General features: G+C 35.2%; 5 protein-coding genes across 5 annotated transcripts; 2 read left to right on the top strand and 3 right to left on the bottom strand.

Annotated features, from left to right (window-relative positions):
• Positions 1-2,421: 2,421 nt before the first annotated feature.
• On the top strand, positions 2,422-5,427 carry LOC102578521 (probable leucine-rich repeat receptor-like protein kinase At1g35710). The gene is made up of 2 exons (XM_015304613.1): positions 2,422-2,911; positions 3,232-5,427. Exons 1-2 carry the CDS (start codon positions 2,422-2,424, stop codon positions 5,409-5,411), a joined length of 2,670 nt encoding a protein of 889 aa, XP_015160099.1. The 3' UTR covers positions 5,412-5,427.
• Positions 5,428-6,879: 1,452 nt separating this feature from the next.
• Positions 6,880-9,864, top strand: LOC102582181 (receptor-like protein 12). The gene has a single exon (XM_006365767.2). It carries the CDS (start codon positions 6,997-6,999, stop codon positions 9,805-9,807), a length of 2,811 nt encoding a protein of 936 aa, XP_006365829.1. The 5' UTR covers positions 6,880-6,996; the 3' UTR covers positions 9,808-9,864.
• Positions 9,865-13,871: 4,007 nt separating this feature from the next.
• LOC102578195 (uncharacterized) lies at positions 13,872-16,169 on the bottom strand. Its single transcript, XM_006365758.2, has 2 exons — positions 15,999-16,169; positions 13,872-15,894 (listed from the first exon to the last, which is right to left on the bottom strand). The coding sequence occupies exon 2, from the start codon at positions 15,436-15,438 to the stop codon at positions 14,059-14,061; it is 1,380 nt and encodes a 459-aa protein (XP_006365820.1). The 5' UTR covers positions 15,439-15,894; positions 15,999-16,169; the 3' UTR covers positions 13,872-14,058.
• Positions 16,170-18,138: 1,969 nt separating this feature from the next.
• Positions 18,139-21,726, bottom strand: LOC102606186 (protein slowmo homolog). Its single transcript, XM_006365757.2, has 2 exons — positions 21,621-21,726; positions 18,139-19,055 (listed from the first exon to the last, which is right to left on the bottom strand). Exon 2 carries the CDS (start codon positions 19,029-19,031, stop codon positions 18,474-18,476), a length of 558 nt encoding a protein of 185 aa, XP_006365819.1. The 5' UTR covers positions 19,032-19,055; positions 21,621-21,726; the 3' UTR covers positions 18,139-18,473.
• An 883-nt stretch (positions 21,727-22,609) lies between these two features.
• LOC102605848 (zinc finger A20 and AN1 domain-containing stress-associated protein 5-like) lies at positions 22,610-23,486 on the bottom strand. Its single transcript, XM_006365756.2, has one exon. The coding sequence runs from the start codon at positions 23,373-23,375 to the stop codon at positions 22,896-22,898; it is 480 nt and encodes a 159-aa protein (XP_006365818.1). The 5' UTR covers positions 23,376-23,486; the 3' UTR covers positions 22,610-22,895.
• Positions 23,487-23,733: the final 247 nt, after the last annotated feature.

Raw genomic sequence — 23,733 nt, 5'->3', positions numbered from 1 at the left:
TTTGAGAACAATTCATATGAAGGTAATGATGGACTACGTGGATTCCCACTTTCAAAAGGCTGTGGTACTGATTCAGTATCAGAGACAAATGATACCGTTTCTGGACTAAACGATGAAGAAAGCAATTCTGAATTTCTGAATGATTTTTGGAAAGCTGCTCTTATGAGGTATGGAAGTGGACTATGTATTGGATTATCGATTATATATTTCATGTTCTCAACTGGAACTCCGATATGGCTTGCAAGAATCATTGTAGAGCTGGAGCACAAAATAATGATGGGAAGGAGAAAGAAGCAGGGAAGGCAAAGGAATAACAGAAGAAGAAATAATCACTTCTAGACAAGTTATAAGTTTTGATTTCAGAACTTGAGGTAAAAATTCTACACTGATCTTTTAGTTTATTGTAGCTATTAATATCTTATTCTTTTACTAATTGATGCTCTATAGTTTATACTAATAAGTTTTTCATTTCCAATAATTTATATAAGTAGAAGATTCTTAAAAGGATCAGCCTCAGTTGACGTTTAACTAAGATATTTGGATTACAGTGAGGAGCAGCTGGTGTCCTGGAAGAAGAAGTTATGGCAAGATTGATTGAGAAGAGCTAGAAATCTTTCAATAACAGAAACTGCAGCTTATGGCTTTTTGTTCCTTTATTAACTTTAGGAAATGTAATATAATGAATATTGATGATATATCAAGTTATGTAATGTTTTGATGTATTCAATGAATATTGTGTGTAGATTTTCCATTGTACCAAAAAAAGAAAATGAATCTAATGTGTATCCCTGAAGAGATATTCGATTGAAAAATTGAAGTGCATTTTTTCGTTAAGGTGATATTTCAGGTAGGAAGAGTGAAACTGCTGATAGTTAAGTTGTGTTTTGATAAACAGTCGTTTTGATGATAGTTCATGAGGTAGAAAACTCACACACCTAATAGTTGAGGTATACTAAAAATCAGGGATACTTTAGGTGTGCTTTTGACCTTTTCACTCTTTTTGTTTCGTAAATTTCTGGATGGAAGAGGTAAGTTAGTCATGTATACAAGTTTATATGCTTTGAATGAAGTGTATGTCATCATCCATTCTCTACCGACTCAATAGTCTTTCTGTTGATCAAAAGCTGAATTGACGGAGGAAGATATTTTGGGTACTGCAACCGAGGGAAAGAGAATTAACAAGGAAAAATAACGAGTCTCTCCTACAATCGTCTCCAAGGATGCATCCCTCAAGAACCTTAATTTCATACCTTTAAAGGTAATGATGAATTGCATGGATTCCCAGTTTAGAAAGGTTGTGGCAGTGATCTATTTATCAGAGGCAAATTATACCATATAGACGATCAAGAAAGCAATACTGAATATCTCAATATTTTTTCGAAAGCTGTTATTATAAGCTATGGAATTAGACTATGTATTGGATTATATGTAGTATGTTTCATGGTTTCAACTGGATATCCGAAATGGCTCGCAAGAATCATTGAAGAATTGGAACACAAATTTATTATGCAGAGGAAAGAAGAAGAAGCAAATTAATGTATTCAATGAAGAAGTTTATGCATTTCTTTTTAATCTAGTTTTCTTTTTGAGGGAATTTATTTTCTATATGAGTCTCTTTTACTTGAAAAAAGATGTGTAGCATAGCACATGGATAAAAAAAGGAAGAGAAAAACAAAAAAATTAACTTGACAATGACAAATTTCGTCTAATAAAATATGAACAGACAAAGTGTGAATAATACTATAAAAAATAAAATATGATGATTATTTCAGCAACCAAAATAATTCCTTATTGGTTGAAAATTTATATATTGACTGATATTAAAAAATTTGGGGCGGTTCTCTCTCTCAAATGGGTCAAATCATTGGGGTGGGTTGTTAAAAATTGATGGTATATTATCAATAGTTGAGTTATAACCATGTGAGAAATTAATAACATTTGCTATATGAATTCTCATAACTAGTCGTATCGTCTTACCTAAACTTGTTTTAATCTAGTACAAAGTATATTAGAGATATTAAATCAATGTAGAAATTTATTTATCTAAGATTACTACATTAGAGGTGAAAAAATGAGAACCAAACATATATACATCATAAACCATGTGATCTTGTCTGATGACACAACAAAACTATTTGGTTAAGTCCTTGTCTGAATTAAAATTTATTTTCTGTATGATAGGTGTGTATAACATGCATAAAAAAAGAAGAAGACAAAAAAAAGAACAACTCAAATTTGACTTTTGCATTGACTTGAGAATGCATGATGATATTTTCTTTGATAAATTATGAACATAAAGAGAGAGAGCAGCCGAAATTTGGTCTTTAACGTTAAGTTTGGTACAATATAAAATCCTATGAACCCTCCACAATTAGTTCATTGAAATCCAAAATATGATGAGCAAAACAATAAACTCAAAATATGATGATGGTTTCTAGCAAAACATTCTCTTCACTTCAGCTTTTCACTCTATTCTACCTCTTTACGGTTGCATTTGCTTCCACTGAGGAAACAACTGCCCTCTTAAAATGGAAAGCAACTTTCAAGAACCAGAACAACTCCTTATTCGCTTCATGGACACCAAGTTCTAACTCATGCAGGGATTGGTATGGAGTTATATGCTTTAACGGTAGAGTAAACATGTTGAATATTACAAATACTAGTGTCATTGGTACACTCGATGATTTTCCATTTTCATCTCTCCCTTTTCTTGAGTATCTTGATCTTAGCATGAACTATTTCTCTGACACCATTCCACCTGACATTGGTAAACTCACTAATCTTATTTGTCTTGATTTGTCAAGTAATCAGATTTCAGGTACAGTACCACCACAAATCGGCTCACTAGCCAAGCTTCAAAGCCTCCATATGTTTGACAACCATTTAAATGGTTTCATTCCTGAAGAAATAGGTCATCTAAAGTTTCTTACTGAGCTAGATTTGAGTACCTAAGGTCTCTTACTGAGATAGATTTGAGTTCTAACACTCTTGATGGTTCTATTCCAACTTCATTGGGAAATTTGAACAGCTTGTCTCGTTTGAATCTTTATAAAAATAACCTTTCTGGCTCCATTCCTGCAGAAATAGGTTACCTAAGGTCTCTTACTGAGATAGATTTGAGTTCTAACACTCTTGATGGTTCTATTCCAACTTCATTGGGAAATTTGACCAGCTTGTCCCTTTTGTATCTTTATGATAATCACCTTTCTGGCCCTATTCCTGAAGAAATAGGTTACCTAAGGTTTCTTACTGATCTACGTTTGAACGATAACATTCTTAATGGTTCTATTCCTGCTTCATTGGGGAATTTGAACAACTTGACTATTCTACGTCTTGATGATAATCACCTTTCTGGCCCTATTCCTGAAGAAATAGGTTACCTAAGGTCTCTTACTGATCTGCGGTTGTACACTAACTCTCTTAATGGTTCTATTCCTGCTTCATTGGGGAATTTGAACAACTTGACTATTCTGCGTCTTGATGATAATCACCTATTTGGCTTTATTCCTGAAGAAATAGGCTACCTAAGGTCTCTTACTCATCTAGATTTGTGTTCTAACACTCTTGATGGTTCTATTCCAACTTCATTGGGGAATTTGACCAACTTGTCTGTCTTGTATCTTGATGGTAATCACCTTTCTGGCCCTATCCCTGAAGAAATAGGTTATCTAAGGTTTCTTACTGATCTACAGTTGTACAATAACTCTCTTAATGGTTCTATTCCTGCTTCATTGGGGAATTTGAGAAACTTGCAAGTTCTGTCTCTCCAACAAAACAATCTGATAGAGGAAATTCCTTCATCTATTTGCAATTTATCATTGCTGACAATCCTGTATTTGTCGAGAAACAACTTGAAAGGAAAAAATCTGCAATGCATGGGTAATATCAGTGCCCTCCAGTATGTGATAATGTCAGATAATAATCTCAGTGGAGAGCTCCATCCGTCTATTTGCAATTTAACATCACTGCAAATTCTAGATTTGGGTAGAAACAATCTAAAGGGAGAAATTCCGCAATGTTTTGGCAACATGAGTGGTCATCTTGAGGTTCTGGATATGCAACACAACAATCTTTCTGGAACTATTCCAACAATCCTGTATTTGTCGAGAAACAACTTGAAAGGAAAAAATCTGCAATGCATGGGTAATATCAGTGCCCTCCAGTATGTGATAATGTCAGATAATAATCTCAGTGGAGAGCTCCATCCGTCTATTTGCAATTTAACATCACTGCAAATTCTAGATTTGGGTAGAAACAATCTAAAGGGAGAAATTCCGCAATGTTTTGGCAACATGAGTGGTCATCTTGAGGTTCTGGATATGCAACACAACAATCTTTCTGGAACTCTTCCAACAACTTTTAGGGCTGGAACACTTAGAAGCTTCAACTTGCATGGCAATAAACTTAAGGGGGAAATTCCCCAATCTTTGGTCAATTGCAAAGAGATGCAAGTTTTTGATTTAGGAGATAATCACCTCAACGACACATTCCCGATGTGGTTGGGAACTCTTCCTAAGTTGAGAATTTTAAGCTTGAGATCGAATAAGTTGCATGGACCGATTAGAACTTTAGGAAGTGAAAACATTTTTAATGAGCTTCGAATGTTGGATATCTCTTCCAATGCCTTCACGGAAAACTTACCGATGAGTCTGTTACAACATTTAAAAGCCATGAGGACAATTGATCAAACGATGAATGCACCAAGTGATGAAGGAGGTGAATATTACCAAGACTCGGTAGCTGTCGTAACAAAGGGATTGGAGCTTGAAGTTGTGAGAATCTTGTTTTTGTACACCACTATCGATTTTTCAGACAATAAGTTTGAAGGACATATTCCAAGTATTATGGGAGATCTCATTGCACTTCGCATGCTTAATTTATCTCATAATGGATTGCAAGGTCATATACCGCCATCACTTGGAAGATTAACTTTGGTTGAATCACTGGACCTGTCAAGTAACCACCTTGTAGGAGAGATACCAGCACAATTTGCTTCTCTAACTTCTCTTGCAGTCTTAAATCTCTCCTACAATCATCTCGAAGGGTGCATTCCTCAAGGAAATCAATTTCATACCTTTGACAACAATTCATATGTAGGTAATGATGGATTACGTGGATTCCCACATTTGAAAGGCTGTGGTACTGAAGGTAATGATTCAGAATCAGAGAAAACTGATACCGGATCTGAGCTTGATGAAGAAAGCAACTCTGAATTTCTGAATGATTTTTGGAAAGCTGCTCTTATGGGGTATGGAAGTGGACTCTGTATTGGATTATCCATTATATATCTCATGATTTCAACTGGAAAACCGATATGGCTTGCAAGAATCATTGTGGAGCTGGAGCATAAAATTATGATGGGAAGAAGAAAGAAGCAGCGAAAGCAAAGGAGTTACAGAAGAAGCAAATAATCGGATGTAGAAGAGTTAAAAATTTCAGGTATGCAGTTAAGTTCTAGTTTGAGCTTTAGATTATGGCAGCTAACTATATCGGAATTTTCATATTAGTTATATCAGCAACTAATTGAATGCTCTACAAAGCTTATTTTTCTGTCCAAAATTAGTTGGAAGCTGTGATCCAATTATCTGGTTAGAGGCTTGGTTTAACAAGTTCTTCAAGTGTGAACCAACAGATAGTTTGTGTAAAATTCACCGGACTTAATAACTTTCTTTCAGATTGTAATTTCATTTTAGCATAAAATAAAAGACTTGACTTTCTTTGTGTAAATATAAACATCAGACAGTAAATAAACAAATTCAAACATGCAGGTGGTTGGAGAAGAATTTGTTGGAATGCTCATCAGAGATACAATAATATCAGAAACTACTAGCTTTTTTTTTTTTTTTTCCAATAATCGACCCATGGGGCCATTTTACAGAAACTACAGCTTTTGGTTTATAAGTAGGCCTTTTATTCTTCCTTTATTAAGTTCAGGAAATGTAATATTATGAATATTGATGATATATCAAGTTATGTAATGTTTTAATGTACTCAATGAAATATTAGTAGTGTATTGAATGAAGTTTATGCATTTCTTGGATTCCTGGCTGCTTACTGTACAACTTGCAAATGAATAATACTCATTTCACAGAATTTAAGAGGGACTCAATTATGAATTAGACTTTGAACTTGAGAATGCATTATCCGTTGTCCCTAATATAATCGCGCTCGAGAAAGAAGTGAAGGCAGAGTGTGGGATGTCCCTGAAGCTAATTAAATCAAGCCAACATACCAGCACCAGCAACGATACGAATGGAGGTTTTCTATCTCAGATTTCTAACACATGGGAAGAAATCGCTAGTATTTTTGTGTCTCTACTAAGATTTTAACCCTACAGATCTCTTACGGTTTTCATCTACTTCATTGTCTGTTAAACCACACCCATATTAATTATCAGTACAGACTCAATAGTTTGTGGATAATTTGTGTTCCAATCTCATTACTTGAGATCTTCATTTACATTATCATATAGTATAAATCTAAATTCTTTTTTTCTTTGGGGAGCAACACGAAAAAGTCATTATACTTTTTAGAGTCGGACAAGTGGAATGAGAACGCAACAAAACTATTTGGTAAAGTCCTTATCTTAATTATATGTGTAACACATTTACATTCATAATTCATTATGTTTATTGACTTAACACAACAAAACTAGTTGGTTATGTCCTTGTCTGAATTATATTATATGTGTAACACATTTACATTCATTATTTATCATCTTTCTTGACTTAACGCAACAAAACTATTTGGTTGTCTTTGTCTGAATTATATGTGTAACACATTTACATTCATAATTCATTATCTGTCTTGACTTAACACAACAAAACTATTTGGTTAAGTCCTTTCTACAGTTGTAACAATAAGTGTACCTTTCAAAGAAATTGGACTAGTCAAAGAAATCTGCCTATATAGATATGAATAGCCTTTTCTTAATTTTCACTACCAACTCTCAGTACACAGATTTACTCAGTATTAAGAAGCAACTTGGACTAAAACATGGGAGACAGGCAATTCCCATTTCTGCTCTTTGTCTGTTTCTGTCAGCTTTCTTTTTCTTCATCCATACCTCATCCGTGCGGCAAAGATCAAAGCACCGCTCTTCTAAAATTCAAGAAAACACTCACTGTAGATCCCTCATTAGTTACGTGTAGTTCCTACTCTTATACGCGTTCATGGAATACAAGCAGAGATTGTTGCTCGTGGGATGGAGTCATATGTGATGAGATGACTGGCCATGTGATTGAACTTAATCTCAGTTGCAGCGGTCTTGTAGGAAAGATTGATTCCAATAGCAGTCTCTTCCAACTCTCTCATCTCCAAAGGCTCGACCTTTCTTCTAATAACTTCTCTAATTCTCACATCTCGCCTGAATTTGGAAGGTTCTCAAGCTTGACACTTCTTGATCTTTCTGACTCCTATTTCTCAGGTCATATACCTTCTGAAATCTCTCATCTTTCTCAATTACAGTCTCTTTGCCTCTCCCCGTCATTTGAAACTATTCTAAGACTCGCTGCCCATGATTTGAAATTGCTCCTTCAGAATTTGACTCAATTAAGTGAGCTTGATCTTACTTCCATAAATATCTCTTCCACCATTCCTCCAAATTTTTCTTCTCATTTGACAACTCTGAGGATGGGAAATACAGGATTTTACGGGATAATACCTGAGAGTATTTTTCACCTTCCTAATCTGGAAACACTTGTCTTACAAAACAATAATCAGCTCAGTGGTTATTTTCCGAAGACTAAATGGAACAGCAGTGCATCTCTCATAGAGTTAGATCTCAGTGGCGTGAATTTTTCTGACAACTTGCCTGAGTCTATTGGCTATCTAACTTCGGTGCATTCTTTGTCTCTTAAATATTGCAATCTTAGAGGGCCTATTCCTGAATCTCTTTTGAATCTCACTCGCATAGAGGATTTGGACCTTCAATATAACTCCCTGAATGGAACAATACCATCAGGGATGTTCTCTCTTCCGTCACTAAGTCGTTTAGTCTTGAGTAATAACCACTTTTCTGGTCAGTTTGAGGATTTCAATTCCAATTCACTAATCTGGATTGATTTAAGTAATAATCAGCTGCAAGGCCATCTTCCCAAGTCGATTCAAAACCATGTGAACCTAACAGGCCTTATTCTTTCTTTCAATAATTTTAGTGGCCATGTGGATGTCAGCTTCCTTGCTGACATCAAACAACTTTATTATCTTGATCTTTCATATAATCGTATCTCGTTGACCAATGAGAACAAACATAATGTTACTTTGCCAGGATCTCTTATGAGCTTACAATTGGCCGCATGTGAAGTGAAAGAATTGGAGTTTCTAAGATCCGCTAAGCTTCTTTGGCAGTTGGATCTTTCAAATAATAAGATTCAAGGAAGAATCCCTGATTGGGCATGGACTAACTGGATGTTCTTATTGCAACGTCTTAATTTATCCCACAACATGCTGGAAAGTGTTGACTCAATTCCACTTCTGTTTATAGAAGCTATTGATTTGCGGTCCAATTTGCTTCAAGGTTCACTACCTATTCCACCAATTTCCACAAGATTCTTCTTCATATCCCATAATAATCTCACTGAAGAAATTCCTTCAGATATTTGCAATTTGACATCACTGGTAATGCTTGATTTGGCAAGAAACAACTTGAAGGGAGCAATTCCGCAATGTTTGGGTAATATCAGTGGCCTCGAGGTTCTGGATATGCACCACAACCGTCTTTCAGGGACTCTTCCAACAACTTTTAGAATTGGAAGTGCACTCAAAAGCTTCAACTTTCATGGCAATAAGCTGGAGGGGAAAATCCCACAATCCTTGACCAATTGCAAGCAACTCGATGTTCTTGATTTAGGAGACAATCACCTCAACGACACATTCCCCATGTGGTTGGTAACTCTGCCAAAGCTGAAAGTTCTAAGTTTGAGATCCAATAAATTGCATGGGTCCATTAGAACTCTAACGACTGAAAACATGTTTCCTCAGCTTAGAATATTAGATCTCTCCTCCAATGCCTTCTCAAAAAGCTTACCAACGAGTTTGTTTCAACATTTGAAAGCCATGAGTACAGTTGATCAAACGATGAATGCACCAAGTGATGAAGGGGATCGATATTACCAAGACTCGGTAGCTCTTGTAACAAAGGGATTGGAGCTTGAAGTTGTGAGAATCTTGTTTTTGTACACCACTATTGATCTTTCAAACAACAAATTTGAAGGATTTATTCCAAGTATTATGGGAGATCTCATTGCACTTCGTGTGCTGAATTTATCTCATAATGGATTACAAGGTCATATACCGTCATCACTTGGAAGTTTATCTTCAGTTGAATCATTGGATCTGTCAAGTAACCATCTTGTAGGAGAGATACCAGCACGATTTGCTTCTGTTACATCTCTTGAAGTATTAAATCTCTCCTACAATCATCTCGAAGGGTGCATTCCTCAAGGACCTCAATTCGATACATTTGAGAACAATTCATATGAAGGTAATGATAGATTACGTGGATTCCCACTTTCAAAAAGTTGTGGTAATGATGGTAATGATTCGGAGACAAATGATACCACATCTAGACTAGATGATGAAGAAAGCGACTCTGAATTTCTGAATGATTTTTGGAAAGCTGCTCTTATGGGGTATGGAAGTGGACTATGTATTGGATTATCCATAATATATTTCATGTTCTCAACTGGAAATCCAAGATGGCTTGCAAGAATAATTGTAGAACTGGAACACAAAATAATGATGGGAAGGAGAAAGAAGCAGCAAAGGCAAAGGAGTTACAGAAGAAGAAATAATAGCTTAACTTGACAAGTTACATTTGTTTTATTTGTGTAACATTGTGATGTAAATGATGTTTAATCAGTTTTTGTATGCTTTTTAAGCGATAATATTACAGTTATTTCATTAAAGAAAAAATATAGTTAAACAATGGGCTGATTGAAAAGTGTTTTAGTTCCCTGTTAAATCTTATATTTTAAAACACATAATACATAAACAGACACTCAAATTTTGAGAGTTCGGTGAAAGAGTAACATCAAATTGAATGAGTTTGGTGTGTATGTCATATGACTTTTTTTTATAGTGCACAACTACCTCCATGACCCATTGCATAGATTAGGGACTATCTTCACTTAAATATGTAACATCAAATTGAATGAATTGTTGCATCAAATCTAATGAGTTGAAAACTCAAGATTATTAATAAGACAATATCAAAATTGATGTATAAAATTATACATGTATTAGTAAATATCGAAATTATTAATGAAAGACTATATAAAATAATATGGAACTTTATATTAGGATTATTTTCTTGGTTATGTGTATAACAAAAAGACATGTAAGGTACGTATTCATATCTTAATTGTTAAGGGAAATACTAGAAAAGCTAGCAAAATGATTGTTCTTTTCTATTTTTATTCTTTATTATTTCTTTTAGTTAGTTCTTGGTTTGTATTCTTCAAGACTGACATAATTATTTAATAAATTATTGTCTTCTCTTATTGGAGAAAGGGAAAAAAGTATTAGTTTTGAATTGTCTCTTTGATAAATTAAAATAAAACCATGTTTGAGAAAACGGGAAAATAGAAATATTTCTATAAACAACAAAAACATATATCTAATGTAGTTTTACAAGTGGATTTTGAGAAAGGAAAAATGGGTGTAGGCCTTATTTCTATTTTTTGTTGGGATATTGTGATATCGTTCTATATATCTATGGTTTTTTAGATAATAACTCCTGAATATATTTTTGTTAATTTAAAAGTAAAAAAGATAAAATATTTAATACTCCTTTTAAGGGATATATATTTTACTTTCAAAATGTTCCCATAAAATCTATGTGTGTAGTTAGTAATTGAATACTAGGTTTGGGGACATTTGGCTATTTTTTCATAATTACAAAATGATGTATTGAGGATTTGAGGTCCTTTATTACATTGTGGGGTAGTGATGGAAGCGGATTTGAATCCTGAAAATTAAAAAATCTTTTGTAAGCAATTTCTTTTTAATGACTGTATACGATTTGAGTTTGATTTAGTCAAAATTTTAAGACAAATACTAGATATTGAGTGCGAAACAGAGGAAAAAAAAAGATTCTCCAACACAAGTGGGGTAGGGGGGCCTATTAAACCCTTACTTATTACGAATGAGTTCACTAGGTATCTGAACCCTTCTTCTTAGATCGGCAGCGTCACTAGGTATCTGAAACATTCTACTTAGATCGGCGGCGTCACTAGGTATCTGAAACATTCTGCTTAGATTGGCAGCGTCACTAGGTATCTGAAATTGACCAGCGACAACAATGATAGAAAATGAATTTTATATATAAATAATGAGATATAGAAATCAGGTGCGATGAACCGTAGACATCTGACTTTGCTACCTTCTGCTTAGATCGGCAGCAACAATGATAGAAAAGGAGATCTATAAATAATGAGATATAGAAGTCAGGTGCGATGAACAGTAGACATCTGATCTGCTTAGATCGGCAGTGGCAATGATAGAACAGGAGATCTACAAACAATGGGATATAGAAGTCAGGTACGATGAACAGTAGACATCTGATTTAGCTACCTTCTGCTTAGATCGGCGGCAGCAATGAAAGAAAAGAAGATCGAACAGTAGACATCTCATTTAGCTACATTTTGCTTAGATCGGCGACTAGTAGTGAAAAAAAAAGAGATCTATAAATGATGAGATATAAAAGTCAGGTGTGACAAACATTAGTCATCTAATTTAAGCTACATTCTGCTTAGACCGGCAATAACAACGAAAGAAAAGAAGATCTTTAACTAATGAGATATAAAATCAAGTGCAACGAACAACTCAATCAGAGCGATAGTGGTAAGCCAAGGTGGATTTTCTAACAATGTGGTTGGTAAGTTGCCTGTCAGAGCTGTACTTCCATATGAGGATTGGCAAAACTCTCAGAAGTTTAAGAATTTGATGAGAAAGACCACGTGGTAATTCAATTAAAATATTCAAAAAGTGCATTTTTTCTTCACAAGAAAATGTAGATGGTGTTTGTTGACGGTCCTTCGCTTACTTCTCTGGTTCAACAATACATTTTCCGATCCTGGAAATAGCTTGCGCTATAATCAGGTACAAATTTCAATTTTAATTTGATAGATTCAAATTTTAGGTTTTTGCGACTAAATTCACTAACTTCATACTCTAATATTATTATTTTTTAAATTTAGTAATTTATATTATATATATATGTATATCGACATTTGGTGCTTATTTTATATTGAAGTTTAGATATTTGTATCAAATTCATCCTATACAATGCCTTCAAATGCAACTTTAGTGACAATGAAAATTACCTAGTAATAGTAATCACCGAAGTCAATTGACAACCCTGAGATCTCGGATTTCAAATCCTTTGTAGAAACAAAAACACTAGGTAGTGGACAACATGAGTTATAACCTAGCTAGTACTTAGTGTTGGTGGGAGTAGTAGATATCATATCTTATCCCACGTATCAAACAGCCCTTAAAAGTGTAGTCCCAGTAACGTAAAGAGTGTCTAGTACGAAGGAGAGCTTTCATCAGAAAACAGAACACATAACAGATTCTATAACACAGAGGAACTAGCCTGCAGATATTTAAAGACAATACAAAATCAAACTTAGTATGTAATCCTAGGGGAAGTTTGGTTCGCGTACTAGATTATCCCGGAATTATAGTCCAAGGATTATAATCATTGGGCTAATTTATCTCACATGGGAGGTGGGATAAAATAATCTCAAGTTTGGTGGGATAAGGTGGGATATCCATGATCGAGCTTGGGATAAAATTTATATTGTGTTTGGTTCATGGTGTAAATCTATCCTACCAAACACAATATCAATTTTCTCTCAAGCTCAATCTTGGGATATCCTATCTTATCCCGCATACCAAACAACCCTTAAAAGTGTAGTCACTAGGAAAAAAAGGAGAGATGTACAGGATGATAAACTGTAAAATATCAGCATGAAAGGACAGTGTCACTGTCTAGTAATAACAGCATGGCAATGCATAACAATGGTTTTTCAAAGTTATACATGCATCTCCCTTACTCTGTGTGTGCGTGAGAGAGAGATACGGAAAGGGGAAGGGGGCATACATATCTCTCTCATAGTGCGAGAGAGAGAGAGACAGAAATGGAGGGGGAAGGGGAGCACTGTGGCGGATGCAGGATTTTTATCAAGGGAGTTCAACGTATACTATACATACATAACCAAAAAAAGTTGACCTTGTATATATGAAGTGTGATTTTCTGGCGAAGGGGGATCATCCCCAAGCTCCGCCAAAGTTTTTGATCCTGCAAAGGAAAAGCAGGGGTAGAGGGGAGTTACTAGGCAGCTACTGCTAGTTCAGAGCTTTGAATACACAGAACTGTATGGGAAAGGCTGGTCTATTTCAACACCTAATATGGATGCACAAGAGAGCATAGAAGGAAATACATCTAGATCAGGGACATCATAGGTGATCGCCAAACTAAACAAATAACAAGTGGTGACATGATGCTTCTAGACATTTAATACATAAACAGACACTCAAACAAACTTTGTAAGCACTTCTAGACACCTCAAATTGGTCTCAACTTTCAACTAAACACTCCAATTCATCCCACTGTGCCATGTAGACACCCAACAATGATATGACATGTAAATTTTGGAGGTGTCTAGATGATCATTTTGTTAGTATGAGAGTTCAACGGACAAAGTGGAGACGAGTTGAGGTGTTCTTGATGCACAATACTAAGTTTTGTGCAAGAATGCCACTGCAAGACAGAATATCACCAAATGCAAGTTCGGTCTGGTTCTTAACTAACTTGCAATGATTAGTATTCTAAATGATATAGGATAGATGTTTAGACAAACATCCAGAGTATCCAACCATGACTTTCATAACATAGCTGATGCAGTTAATTTTAGATACTAGGACAATTCAAAAGAACTGATTAACAAGTTTGCTGCTGCATGTTAGCTGTAAAACATTTTAAAAAGATTTTACAACAAAAGGAGGCGATGACAGGTTGCCAAAAACTTGGAGATTTCCGATGCTTACTAGCTAATGATACCTAGCTGCATCAAGCTGATCTCTTCCCATCGGTCTATCTAAGCTGAGAGGTGCAGAATTGAAAGAGATATTGGGCTTTGTACTGTCTAATTCGTGCTGCTTATGCTTCAGTTGCAATGCCATATGCTCATTCTCCAACATTAATTTCTTGTTCTCCAGCCTTTCTATTTCAAACTCCCTGTCTTTCTTGCGGCAGAACCTTTGCCACTTAACCTGACGTTTCTCCAACTCAAACGCTTCAGCTTGGATGCCAATCTTTTCCTCTTCCAGTTGTAACATCCGTTTCTTAATCCACATTTTTTGATCCCACTGGGATTTTGTAGGGTCTTGAAAAAATTCATTAATTTCAGCCAAAAAATTATCATTCCCGTTAATTTGTGGCAAGAAGCTGCCATTTTCTTCAACTCGTCTCATTCTCTCATCAAAATCTCCAATTTTACGTGCATCACCATCACCATGGTTATCATCCGATTCATCATCATCATCATCACTTTCGTCATTTTCTTCAGCTTCGTCTCCCTGGGAGCCATTATGATCTTTTGCACACAGTGCTGCAACAGGTGAAGAGTGAGCTGGAAATTCAAGATCATTGCAATCAGGTATCTTCTGCCCATTATGGTAAGCACACATCTCTCTATAAAACAAATGTTTTGAGTTAAGTATCTTTTTCACCGTGTCCTTGGCCTTGGCAGAAAGCTGTGGCATGGAGTCCATTAGAACCGGATTTTCCACCACAGCACAAGAAGTACCCCTCCCAAGAATATCATTCAATTTCTTGTACCTCTTGTTCAAATCATTAAACTTATCCTCACACTGCTGAGGTGAGACATGACAACCGTTACTCATCATTATTCGCGATACTGTTTTCCATTTACCCTTTTTCTGAAGGCAAGCAGATTTTCTCTTCAACCCCACTCCTGGACCTTCCAAACTACCGTCATCTCCAACACATGCAACTACTTGTATAAGAAGCCTAACAACATTATCAGTCCATTTCATTCTCTGCCATGGAGATCCCTTCTTCCCCTGTGCCCCACCGTTGTTTTCACCATTTCCATCCTCATTAAAGCTAGGCTCATCCTCGTCACTCGTATTGCTATTAGGATTATTACTAGTATTCACAACATTACTCGGCCCAACTGCTTTATCCTTCCCATAAGCCATACAACCTTGTGCATCCATCAAACCAACTGTTTTTTCGTGTTCAAGCCCCAATTTTGCACTCACCGATGATTGAACATTATTGTGATTCATCTGATGACCATGAACTGCATTATTACTCATTGGTTCAGGTTGTTGCAGCATATTCATCCCCAAAAACCCACCATTATACCCAGATAAAAAACCACCACCCATACCAGAACTATTCATTTTTCCAAAACCAATTTGTAACTTCCCAGAACTGAAAATCCCAATTTCACAAATCACAACCAAAAAATCAGCCCTTAAATCATTTTCCCTTTCCTAAAAACACATCCTTGAAACTCCCAAAATACTAAACTAAAAAAAAAAAACCAACTTCACAACCAAAAATCAGCCCTCAAATCCTTTTACCCTGTCCTAAAAACACATTCTTGTAACTCCAAAAATACTAAACTTCAAACAAAAACAGCTATCTCCCACAATTCATCATAATCCAACATACCAACAACTGAATCAGCTCAATCCAACAAACCCCAAACATAAAAACATCATAAAAATTAAATCTTGAAACAACTGATTCAGATACACTGTATGAACCATAAGTTATTACCCATGAAAAATTCAGCACCAGCTTTGCTCAATAAGTGTATATACAAAGAACCCATGTTGGGGCTTACATAAATCCTGTCAAAATCAAATCTTTAACATACCTAAAACAGGTAAAAACAAATTCCAAAGACAAGAGTAGCAATAAACTGAAACTTAGATAAAGTTATTACAATTTTTACCTCTTCAGTGATCTGACTATGAATTCTTGAAGGAGAGAGATGGAGGGGGAGAGAGAGATGGGGGAGGGAGGGAGAGAGAGAGGGGCTTAAAGGGCAATGGGTCCAATAGTATAAAGGTAAATTGGGGAAGAAGAATATTTATTAAGTACTGTTTTGGGAGCTGCTAAATCAGCAAATCTACCAATGGAAAGTGGCTTTGTCAAATAATCCCTAGTTTTTAATTTGTTTGTGTTGTTTGAACTTAATACAAAGTTTTAAAAAAAAAAGTAATCCTTTGTCTCAATTTATGTGGCCATTTTTCAGTTTTTTAAAAGTTAAACCGTTTAAATTTGATTGAAAATTTATGCGTAGAATCTTCAATTCTTTTGAAATGAAATTTATATATTTGTAAACTACGTAAAAAGTATCATAAGTCACAATAATTGATAATTCAAAATAATTAAAAGATATATGAAAAATTTACGGATCAGGAATTGAATTGTTTGAATCTCGAAATCCGAAAAGTATCACAATTGGGAAGAAGGGAATAAAATAAAATTGTTGAATATGTTACGTCAAAAATTAAAAATTATTGAATTATCAAAATAAGAAAAACATATTCCTTTTGAAATATATTAAAACGAAAAGTAGGATGAGCAAATTAAAATAAATAATACATTTTTGTTTTCTACATATTATTTTTGGTTAATTATTTATACCCTCTTTAGTTTATGGGTAAATGGTAATTATAGGGCCTTCCTAGTTCCCATTTGTTCTTCATAAAAAGGGATCATTTGGTTCAAGATCAGATATTCAAGAATTCTAATAAAAAGTATATATTGGATAATCAATATTGCCTTTTATATGGAATAATTATATAGAGATATTAATTTTTTTTTTAAAAACTATACTGATTTTAGTTAATAGCTTTAATGAAATATGACATTGAAAACTATGAATATCATTTACTAGGTCGTCATGAATGGACCAATAAAATTTGAGTTCAAACAATGTCTATCAAATATATTTCGGAAGATTGGTGGACTAATATACAAGAAAAGCTAATCTTGAATTCTTGCTTCGTGACCCATAAACTCTAAAAAAACGACATGTGCCCCCGAAAAAACTATGAGTCTCATTTACTAGGTCGTCAAGAATGGATCCACAAAATTTAAGTTCAAACAGAGTTGGTCTCACATATTCCAAAAAATAATGAACTAATACACACGAAAAGTCGAAACAATCATGAATTCCTGTTTCGTGACCCATAAACTCTTTAAAAAAATAAGTGATGTCTACTCTTGAAAAACAATGAGTATTATTTACTAGGTTCAGTTTCGAAATTTATATCGAAATAATTCACCTAATACCTTGAACCAAACGACCCCTTACCCATAAAGTTGTTGGAGGTTTTAGTCTCATTATAAAACTTAGCTTATAGTTCAATTTAAATGTCTTGATTTTAACCCTCTAAGAATTGTTTCACCATATGATCAGCTTGGCATGTGCTTATCTATTATTATCATTAAACATGCTAGCTTTGATGTTTTCTTTGCTCATGAAATTTGATGTCTTTAAGGATCTTAATTAAGCTTTACACGAAGGCAAAAAACTTGACAAGATCTAGAATCGGAGTTATAAACTGACTAAATGACTAGATTCTCCTGGAACGCTAGCTAAGCTAATCGTCTTGTACTTGATGCATTCATCTTATTGGCTACGTATCGTATAAGACCTTGTTATACTGGGGTTCAAGAAAGTTTATTGAACATTTGCAGGTTGTAGAATTCATGTTCTTCATACGTGCTGGTCTCATTGATATCATTGTGACCAAGTTTGTCATGTTCCAATCTGGTGGACATGGCATTCTTTCAGATGTTGCATATCTAAATACAATAACTACGTCTCAGTCCTATACAAGTTAGAATCGACTTATAAACCACTCACTTCTTTATTTAAGCTCATTCATATCATACGTGTCTCGATGTGTGCAAATTTACATGACATGTAAAACGTCACATACAAAATTGTGTTCTTCAAGCCTTCTGTGTTTACAAGGATCACTTTGCACATTTTCTGGTAATATAATCTCACAGTCCTCAAGGACAACGTTTCTGTGAAATCGAACAGATAGTGTCTTCAACAAGGCTTATATTCACAATTTTCCAGCAGCAGCAAAAGTAAGTTCATTGGTGAAGTCATTCAAGATGAAGCATAGAATGTCTACACAATCAAACTGCAAGGGTAAAGTATTTTTTTAAAGTAAAATTTCCATCTAGGTAACATTCTCACAAAGAAGTTCTAGGATAACTTAGTTATTGCATCTACTATAGCTTACAAAAAGTTCAGAAAGAACGATTCATGATCGGTGTCCTCTTCTCCATATGATGACATTCGAATTGCCAACAAGTGTTCATCGTAAACTCACCTCTCACGTTTAAAGGAGGGGTCGGATGCTAGCACTGAAGAAGCCTAATGTAAAGTTTGATTGCGAAATCATGCTGAAATGCCTCTGGATTCAGCTTCAAGGTACTTGCACATCCGTTCCATTACTTCTCTTCCCTTCGCACTGTTCGCCTGAAACTTGTCCACGCACTTCTGTTCTATTTTCTCTGCCATTGAAGCCAGTGCTGATAAGGGCTTGATCCTGATACTCGTTTCCTGCTTGCAGACGGTCCATAACTTTGGATTATCTGGATGAGGGTCATATCTGATTTTCTCCTCCACTTCAATGTACTTCTCCAGACTAATGTTTCGAGTGGAGAGCTGCATGGACTGAGATTGGGCATCGACAACAGTTGATTCTACACAGTGGCAGATGTCTTGACGAATGATTTTGCGGAGGAACCATGGTCCTGGTGCATGGATAGTTATGGCACGAGTCGTATAAAGCTTCCCTGAGCTGGAATCAAGCTTGTGGTTCAATGTGTCAACTTCGAGGATATGCGATAGAATGCGCTTGTTCTCGGGATCAGCAAACTTGCGCCAGGATGCAGAAGTTACTCTTTCCCATGGGTGCTTATATGTGTGCTCTTGTGAATACGCTCTGACCATCTCGTAACTTCTGATTTTCCAAACCTGAACAATAGAAACAGTAAGCAAATCAGGCAAACAAATGTCTATTGACAATGTGAGTTAGCAACAAATGAATCTAAATGTTTTGAGCTCAATATTTGCTTAAACACCATTCTACCAACACATTTGCATAAAAGTACCCAATCTTTGAATCAAGTATATTATTGCCACAGGATTTTCCAAAACTACAGTTTTACGATTTTAGGAAAATATGACCACTGATATGTTTTTTAATTTTTGATAGCCGTGGTGTTGTGTTTGGGCCAGCTTGTGCGCACCTCGGCTAATTCCACATATGACAGTTGATATACTCTCTAGAAGAAGTTGAAGATCTTGTAACCCATCTGTTTATAGTATATACAAGAGACATATCAAACCGAATAAACAGGAACTTATTTTTAGCAAGTTGAAACTTGAATGGCAACAGCTCTTTTGGCTGCAACATCACTCAACCTTTATTCCATGTTGTTTAACACTAAATGTGCATTAACTTGCAAAGTATTCCAAATATATAGAGAAAGAGAACTCATGGAGTTCCCAATTAACCAGCTTGAGTATGTATAATCTAATTCATTTGCATGCACAAAATCAGTTCCCATCCCACCAAAAAAACAAAAGATTTGGCAAAACAAATAGAGACATCATAGAGGGGTCCGTCACCAATCCAGCTTCTTAGGTGTATACTCTTATAGACAACTAAATCACCTCAACTGAAGTTCGAAACTAGTAATTCTCCTGAAAGTCCACGGACCCTTCCTCCCTCATTCTTTTCTACTCTCTCCCACAACAGTGGATATCCACTTATTCGTCTTTAAAGAACAAAAAAATATCCTCCCATTGAAAAGGGAATGTGCCTTTCGCACCATTAGAGAATTTGTGGAGGATCAACGAATTAGGTACATAAGCCCCTCTATCTGTACCATCACTCATAGCCTTGCAGTAACATTTTATCAAAAGCAACATACTGCTTTGAATGAAACTCAATTACCTTTTCAGGTGAGTCACACACTCGGTGATCCCATGTCCAGGCTTCAGGCAAGAAGTATTTCTCAACTGATGACAAATTATGTGCTATAACATTCGCATAAGTACACATTTGAATGTATCTAAACTAACTTGGTTTATTCAACTTGATAATCAGTGATTAAAAAGAATGTGTGTTAGTGTGTATGTATGAGAGGTAGCACCTAGAAACCAAAAGAGGGTTCTTAAAGATATTCATACCCCATATCAAGACACTAGAAGAAATTTAATTGCACGCCAATTTTTCAGAATACTACATTACAGAAGCTCAAGCAGCTATTTGATGTAAACATAAAGCTCTAAAAGGCTGTGGAGAATGATTTGATTCCACAAATCAATCTCAGTGGCAAAAATAAACTCCAAAGAAACAATTTAGTTTTCATACATCCTATAAGCAAAATTAATCATTTGACATCAGCATTCCAGCAAGTACAAAGTACAAACCAAAGATCACATTCAATGAAGGAACCTGGCGTGTTCTAAAAAAGCACACATTGGTAACAAAACACTCAAAGAAATGCAAATAGACAATCTTTTTTTTATAACTGAGAAATCCCCAAGGGAGTGTTACACAATTCGAATCTCAGAGGATAATGGGCCCACCCCTCTACACCAAGGTTCGAACCTGTGATATGCACCTAATCCACACATCACAAGAAGCGATCTTACCACTAGACAAAGACCTGGGGGCTCCAAGACAATCTTTTTAAGTAGAATTTCTTTACAGCAGCTGGAATAGCCACTTCATCTAAATCATGCCTCCACAAATCTAATGATACCAGCCGCCAAGATGAATTAATGATAAAATTTTACCAAGAAATCCAAAGTGCTTCAATAAACCGCAAAAGTACAAAGTAAAAATCAAAAATTTCTCCACAAAGTGTTCTAAAAAATCGCACACCCGCAACAAGACAGACAAAGAAACACAAACACAAGCCAACCTTCTACACCAACTGACATAGCTACTTCATCAAAATCATGCTTCCAGAAATCTGATAATTCCAGCCGCCAAGGCATCGAATAAGCACTTTGATTGATATAAGAATCTAAACTCGAGCAAGAACACAAATCAAATATCAAACGAAATCTTAGTAACTCAATTGGTTGACTACCTCAACTTTCACCTTTAGCAAAGGTTCAATTCCCCCCACCTTGTAATCCCCTCCGTTTCCCCTTCCCCTACCCCAATAACAAAAAAAAATCATCTTTTTAAGAAAAAATCAAACATTTAGAACTGAAACTCAAAAGGGTCTTGAAAAATTCTCACACCCTCATCAAAACACTCAATAAAAACACAAAAACATGCCAATTTACATACAATTTCAAATACAACAACTTCTTGATCTAAACAAATCCATGGGGTCAAACAAATCAATATCAGTGTCATACCAACAAAATCAATCAATACCTCAAAATCTTAAATCATTGGGATCAACACTATCAATTCCTTATTTTTTTTATTTTATTTCATTTAATCACATTTCATTATAGCACTAATCACCATAAATCAAAAAAGGGTATTAATCAAAGATTAAAAAAACTGACCTTTTTGTTGGAAATCAAGCGCCCACAGAACTCAGAAGAGAAAAGTAATGGAAAACCGCTGCTGCCCTACCTACTATAATAGTGATTTCCATTATTGTAAGAGTTTCTTGTGCTATTTATAGAAACTAATTTTGTCACTATGAAGTATGTACAACCTTTAAGACCAAGAGTACAACTAGTGAAGCGGAGATATCAAATCTTTGAAATTTTGCTCATATTGTTTGCCACGTGGATAGAAGAGTAATGTTTTTGGCTAATATTGTTGAAAAATTTGAGGAAAAAAAATATTTGAAATTGAAGTTAAACCATTGTTTTGGAATTAGAATTTATTCGGATATTTTTTTTGGGAATACTATTTTAAGTTAAAATTAAAATAAGGAAATGTTTTTTTGCACTTCGGGTACAAGATCAAAATTTTTGTTGGAGTTGAATAGATGAAGATGAGAAGGTAAAATCTCCGATAGAAAGAATGACTATCGCTTGAATGTCAAATCTTAAATCTCTTTTTTTGCTGCAAAAGTAAAGAAGAACAAAAAAAGATAATCGCAAATTAATGCGCGGAAGAATTTCATTTTTAGTAATGCCACTAAACTAAAACGCCTTAGTGGTAGGTTTAAGAGTTTTCTAACTTCATTTTAAGTATAAACAAAACATAAAAGAATGTAATTATACCAAGATTGTATAACAGAATCATTTTTTTATGAGTAAATTTTAGATTCAGCAAACAAAAAAATCATATTAACACTCTCTATGACTACAGTTTGATTATTTGCTCTCCTGAAAGATGATTCAACATTGCGATACAAATATGAATCAATTTTACTTCATCCCTCTCCAACCACAATATTCACATCGCGCATTATTGTTGACAACACATGTTTCTTCATTTTCCTATTCGAAACCTTTTAATCGCCTAAGAGAAAACTCGATTATCAATTACTATAAAGCTCAAATTCAAAACCTCTCATGAAGAAAAGCTTTTTCTATAGTCCCATCAATAAGAATAATAAATAATTTTCATGTGAGAAAATGACACAAGTACAACGCAGCACAAAGTTAAAGCAAAAATATAAAAACCAAAAAAAAAAAAAGAGAAATTTCCACTAACTTATTTTAATAATTTTAATAACTTAAAAATGACAACAATACCCTCATCCATTCATCAAATTTACAACACAACACCCCACCATTCATTTCCCACCCACCCACCACCCTTGACTGCTTCAACAACTTTGAAAATACCAAAAAAAAAAAAAAAACTTCAAATTTCCATTTTTAAACTTTGAGAATTTTTGCAGCTTTCACCACTGGATTTTCCTTAGCAATCGCTTCACGACCAGCTGCTTTGTAATCGTAACTACAGTCATGTCGATCGGAATACCTATGCTCCGAGCAGAACACTTCCCCACACCGGCACCGGAACGGCATCAATCCGACTTTCCTCCGGCAACCTATACCAGAACATCTGTTTGCTTCTCTTTGCCTCTTCACCCCTGTTTTTCTACCAACCAGATCTGTACTTTCCGGCGATGCAGCTGATGTAGATCTCGATTGATCATCCATACTAGAAACCTTCAGATCTACTCTCTCCGTCGACGATCTGTCAGAACGCTTCAGATCTGAGATAAGCGCAACTGAGAGGTGCGTCGTAGGAGGAGGCGACGGTGAAGGTACCGGTAGAGTTGGGGAGCATAGAGGGATGGATTCCGGTACCTTCAGCTCGGTTTCTTCTTTCTCTCTCTTCTGCGCCGCCATGATTGAGAGATTTCTAGAGAGAGAAAATGGAAATGAAATGGGAATTTGGGGTGTTGGGAAGTGTTTGGATGAGGAGTTTTAGAGAGAGAGAAATGGGAAAAAAAGGAGAAGTATATTATAAAGGAGAAATTAGAGATAAAGTCGGTAAAAGGTCGGCCATATAGTTTATTCACGTACTTCTCTTTTTTTTTTTTTGGAAAAAATCAAAATTATCATATATACATTTTTAAAATAAAATAAAAGTTTGTTGCACTTAACTTATACTCGAAAAAAAAAGTTGGATCAAAGAATGTAAGCTTTTGTTATGTGCGGAATTTGAATGACAAAGGTGTATTATACATGTATTTTGTGTTGTATA

Source organism: Solanum tuberosum, unplaced genomic scaffold, assembly GCF_000226075.1.
Source record: "Solanum tuberosum cultivar DM 1-3 516 R44 unplaced genomic scaffold, SolTub_3.0 scf00566, whole genome shotgun sequence".
In the NCBI taxonomy this organism is placed as follows: Eukaryota; Viridiplantae; Streptophyta; class Magnoliopsida; order Solanales; family Solanaceae; genus Solanum; species Solanum tuberosum.
Note: the sequence above shows the minus strand (reverse complement) of the source record. Positions and strands in the feature narration are given on the sequence as shown.

What these genes read in the sequence shown, in the direction of transcription:
- LOC102578521 (XM_015304613.1), top strand. Translation starts at nt 2,422, where the DNA reads ATGATGATGGTTTCTAGCAAAACATTCTCTTCACTTCAGCTTTTCACT. An exon ending in TTTCATTCCTGAAGAAATAG is followed by an intron (nt 2,912 to 3,231) that starts GTCATCTAAAGT and finishes CTGAAGAAATAG; the next exon opens with GTTACCTAAGGTTTCTTACT.
- LOC102606186 (XM_006365757.2), bottom strand. Translation starts at nt 19,031, where the DNA reads ATGGTCAGAGCGTATTCACAAGAGCACACATATAAGCACCCATGGGAA.
- LOC102578195 (XM_006365758.2), bottom strand. Translation starts at nt 15,438, where the DNA reads ATGAATAGTTCTGGTATGGGTGGTGGTTTTTTATCTGGGTATAATGGT.
- LOC102582181 (XM_006365767.2), top strand. Translation starts at nt 6,997, where the DNA reads ATGGGAGACAGGCAATTCCCATTTCTGCTCTTTGTCTGTTTCTGTCAG.
- LOC102605848 (XM_006365756.2), bottom strand. Translation starts at nt 23,375, where the DNA reads ATGGCGGCGCAGAAGAGAGAGAAAGAAGAAACCGAGCTGAAGGTACCG.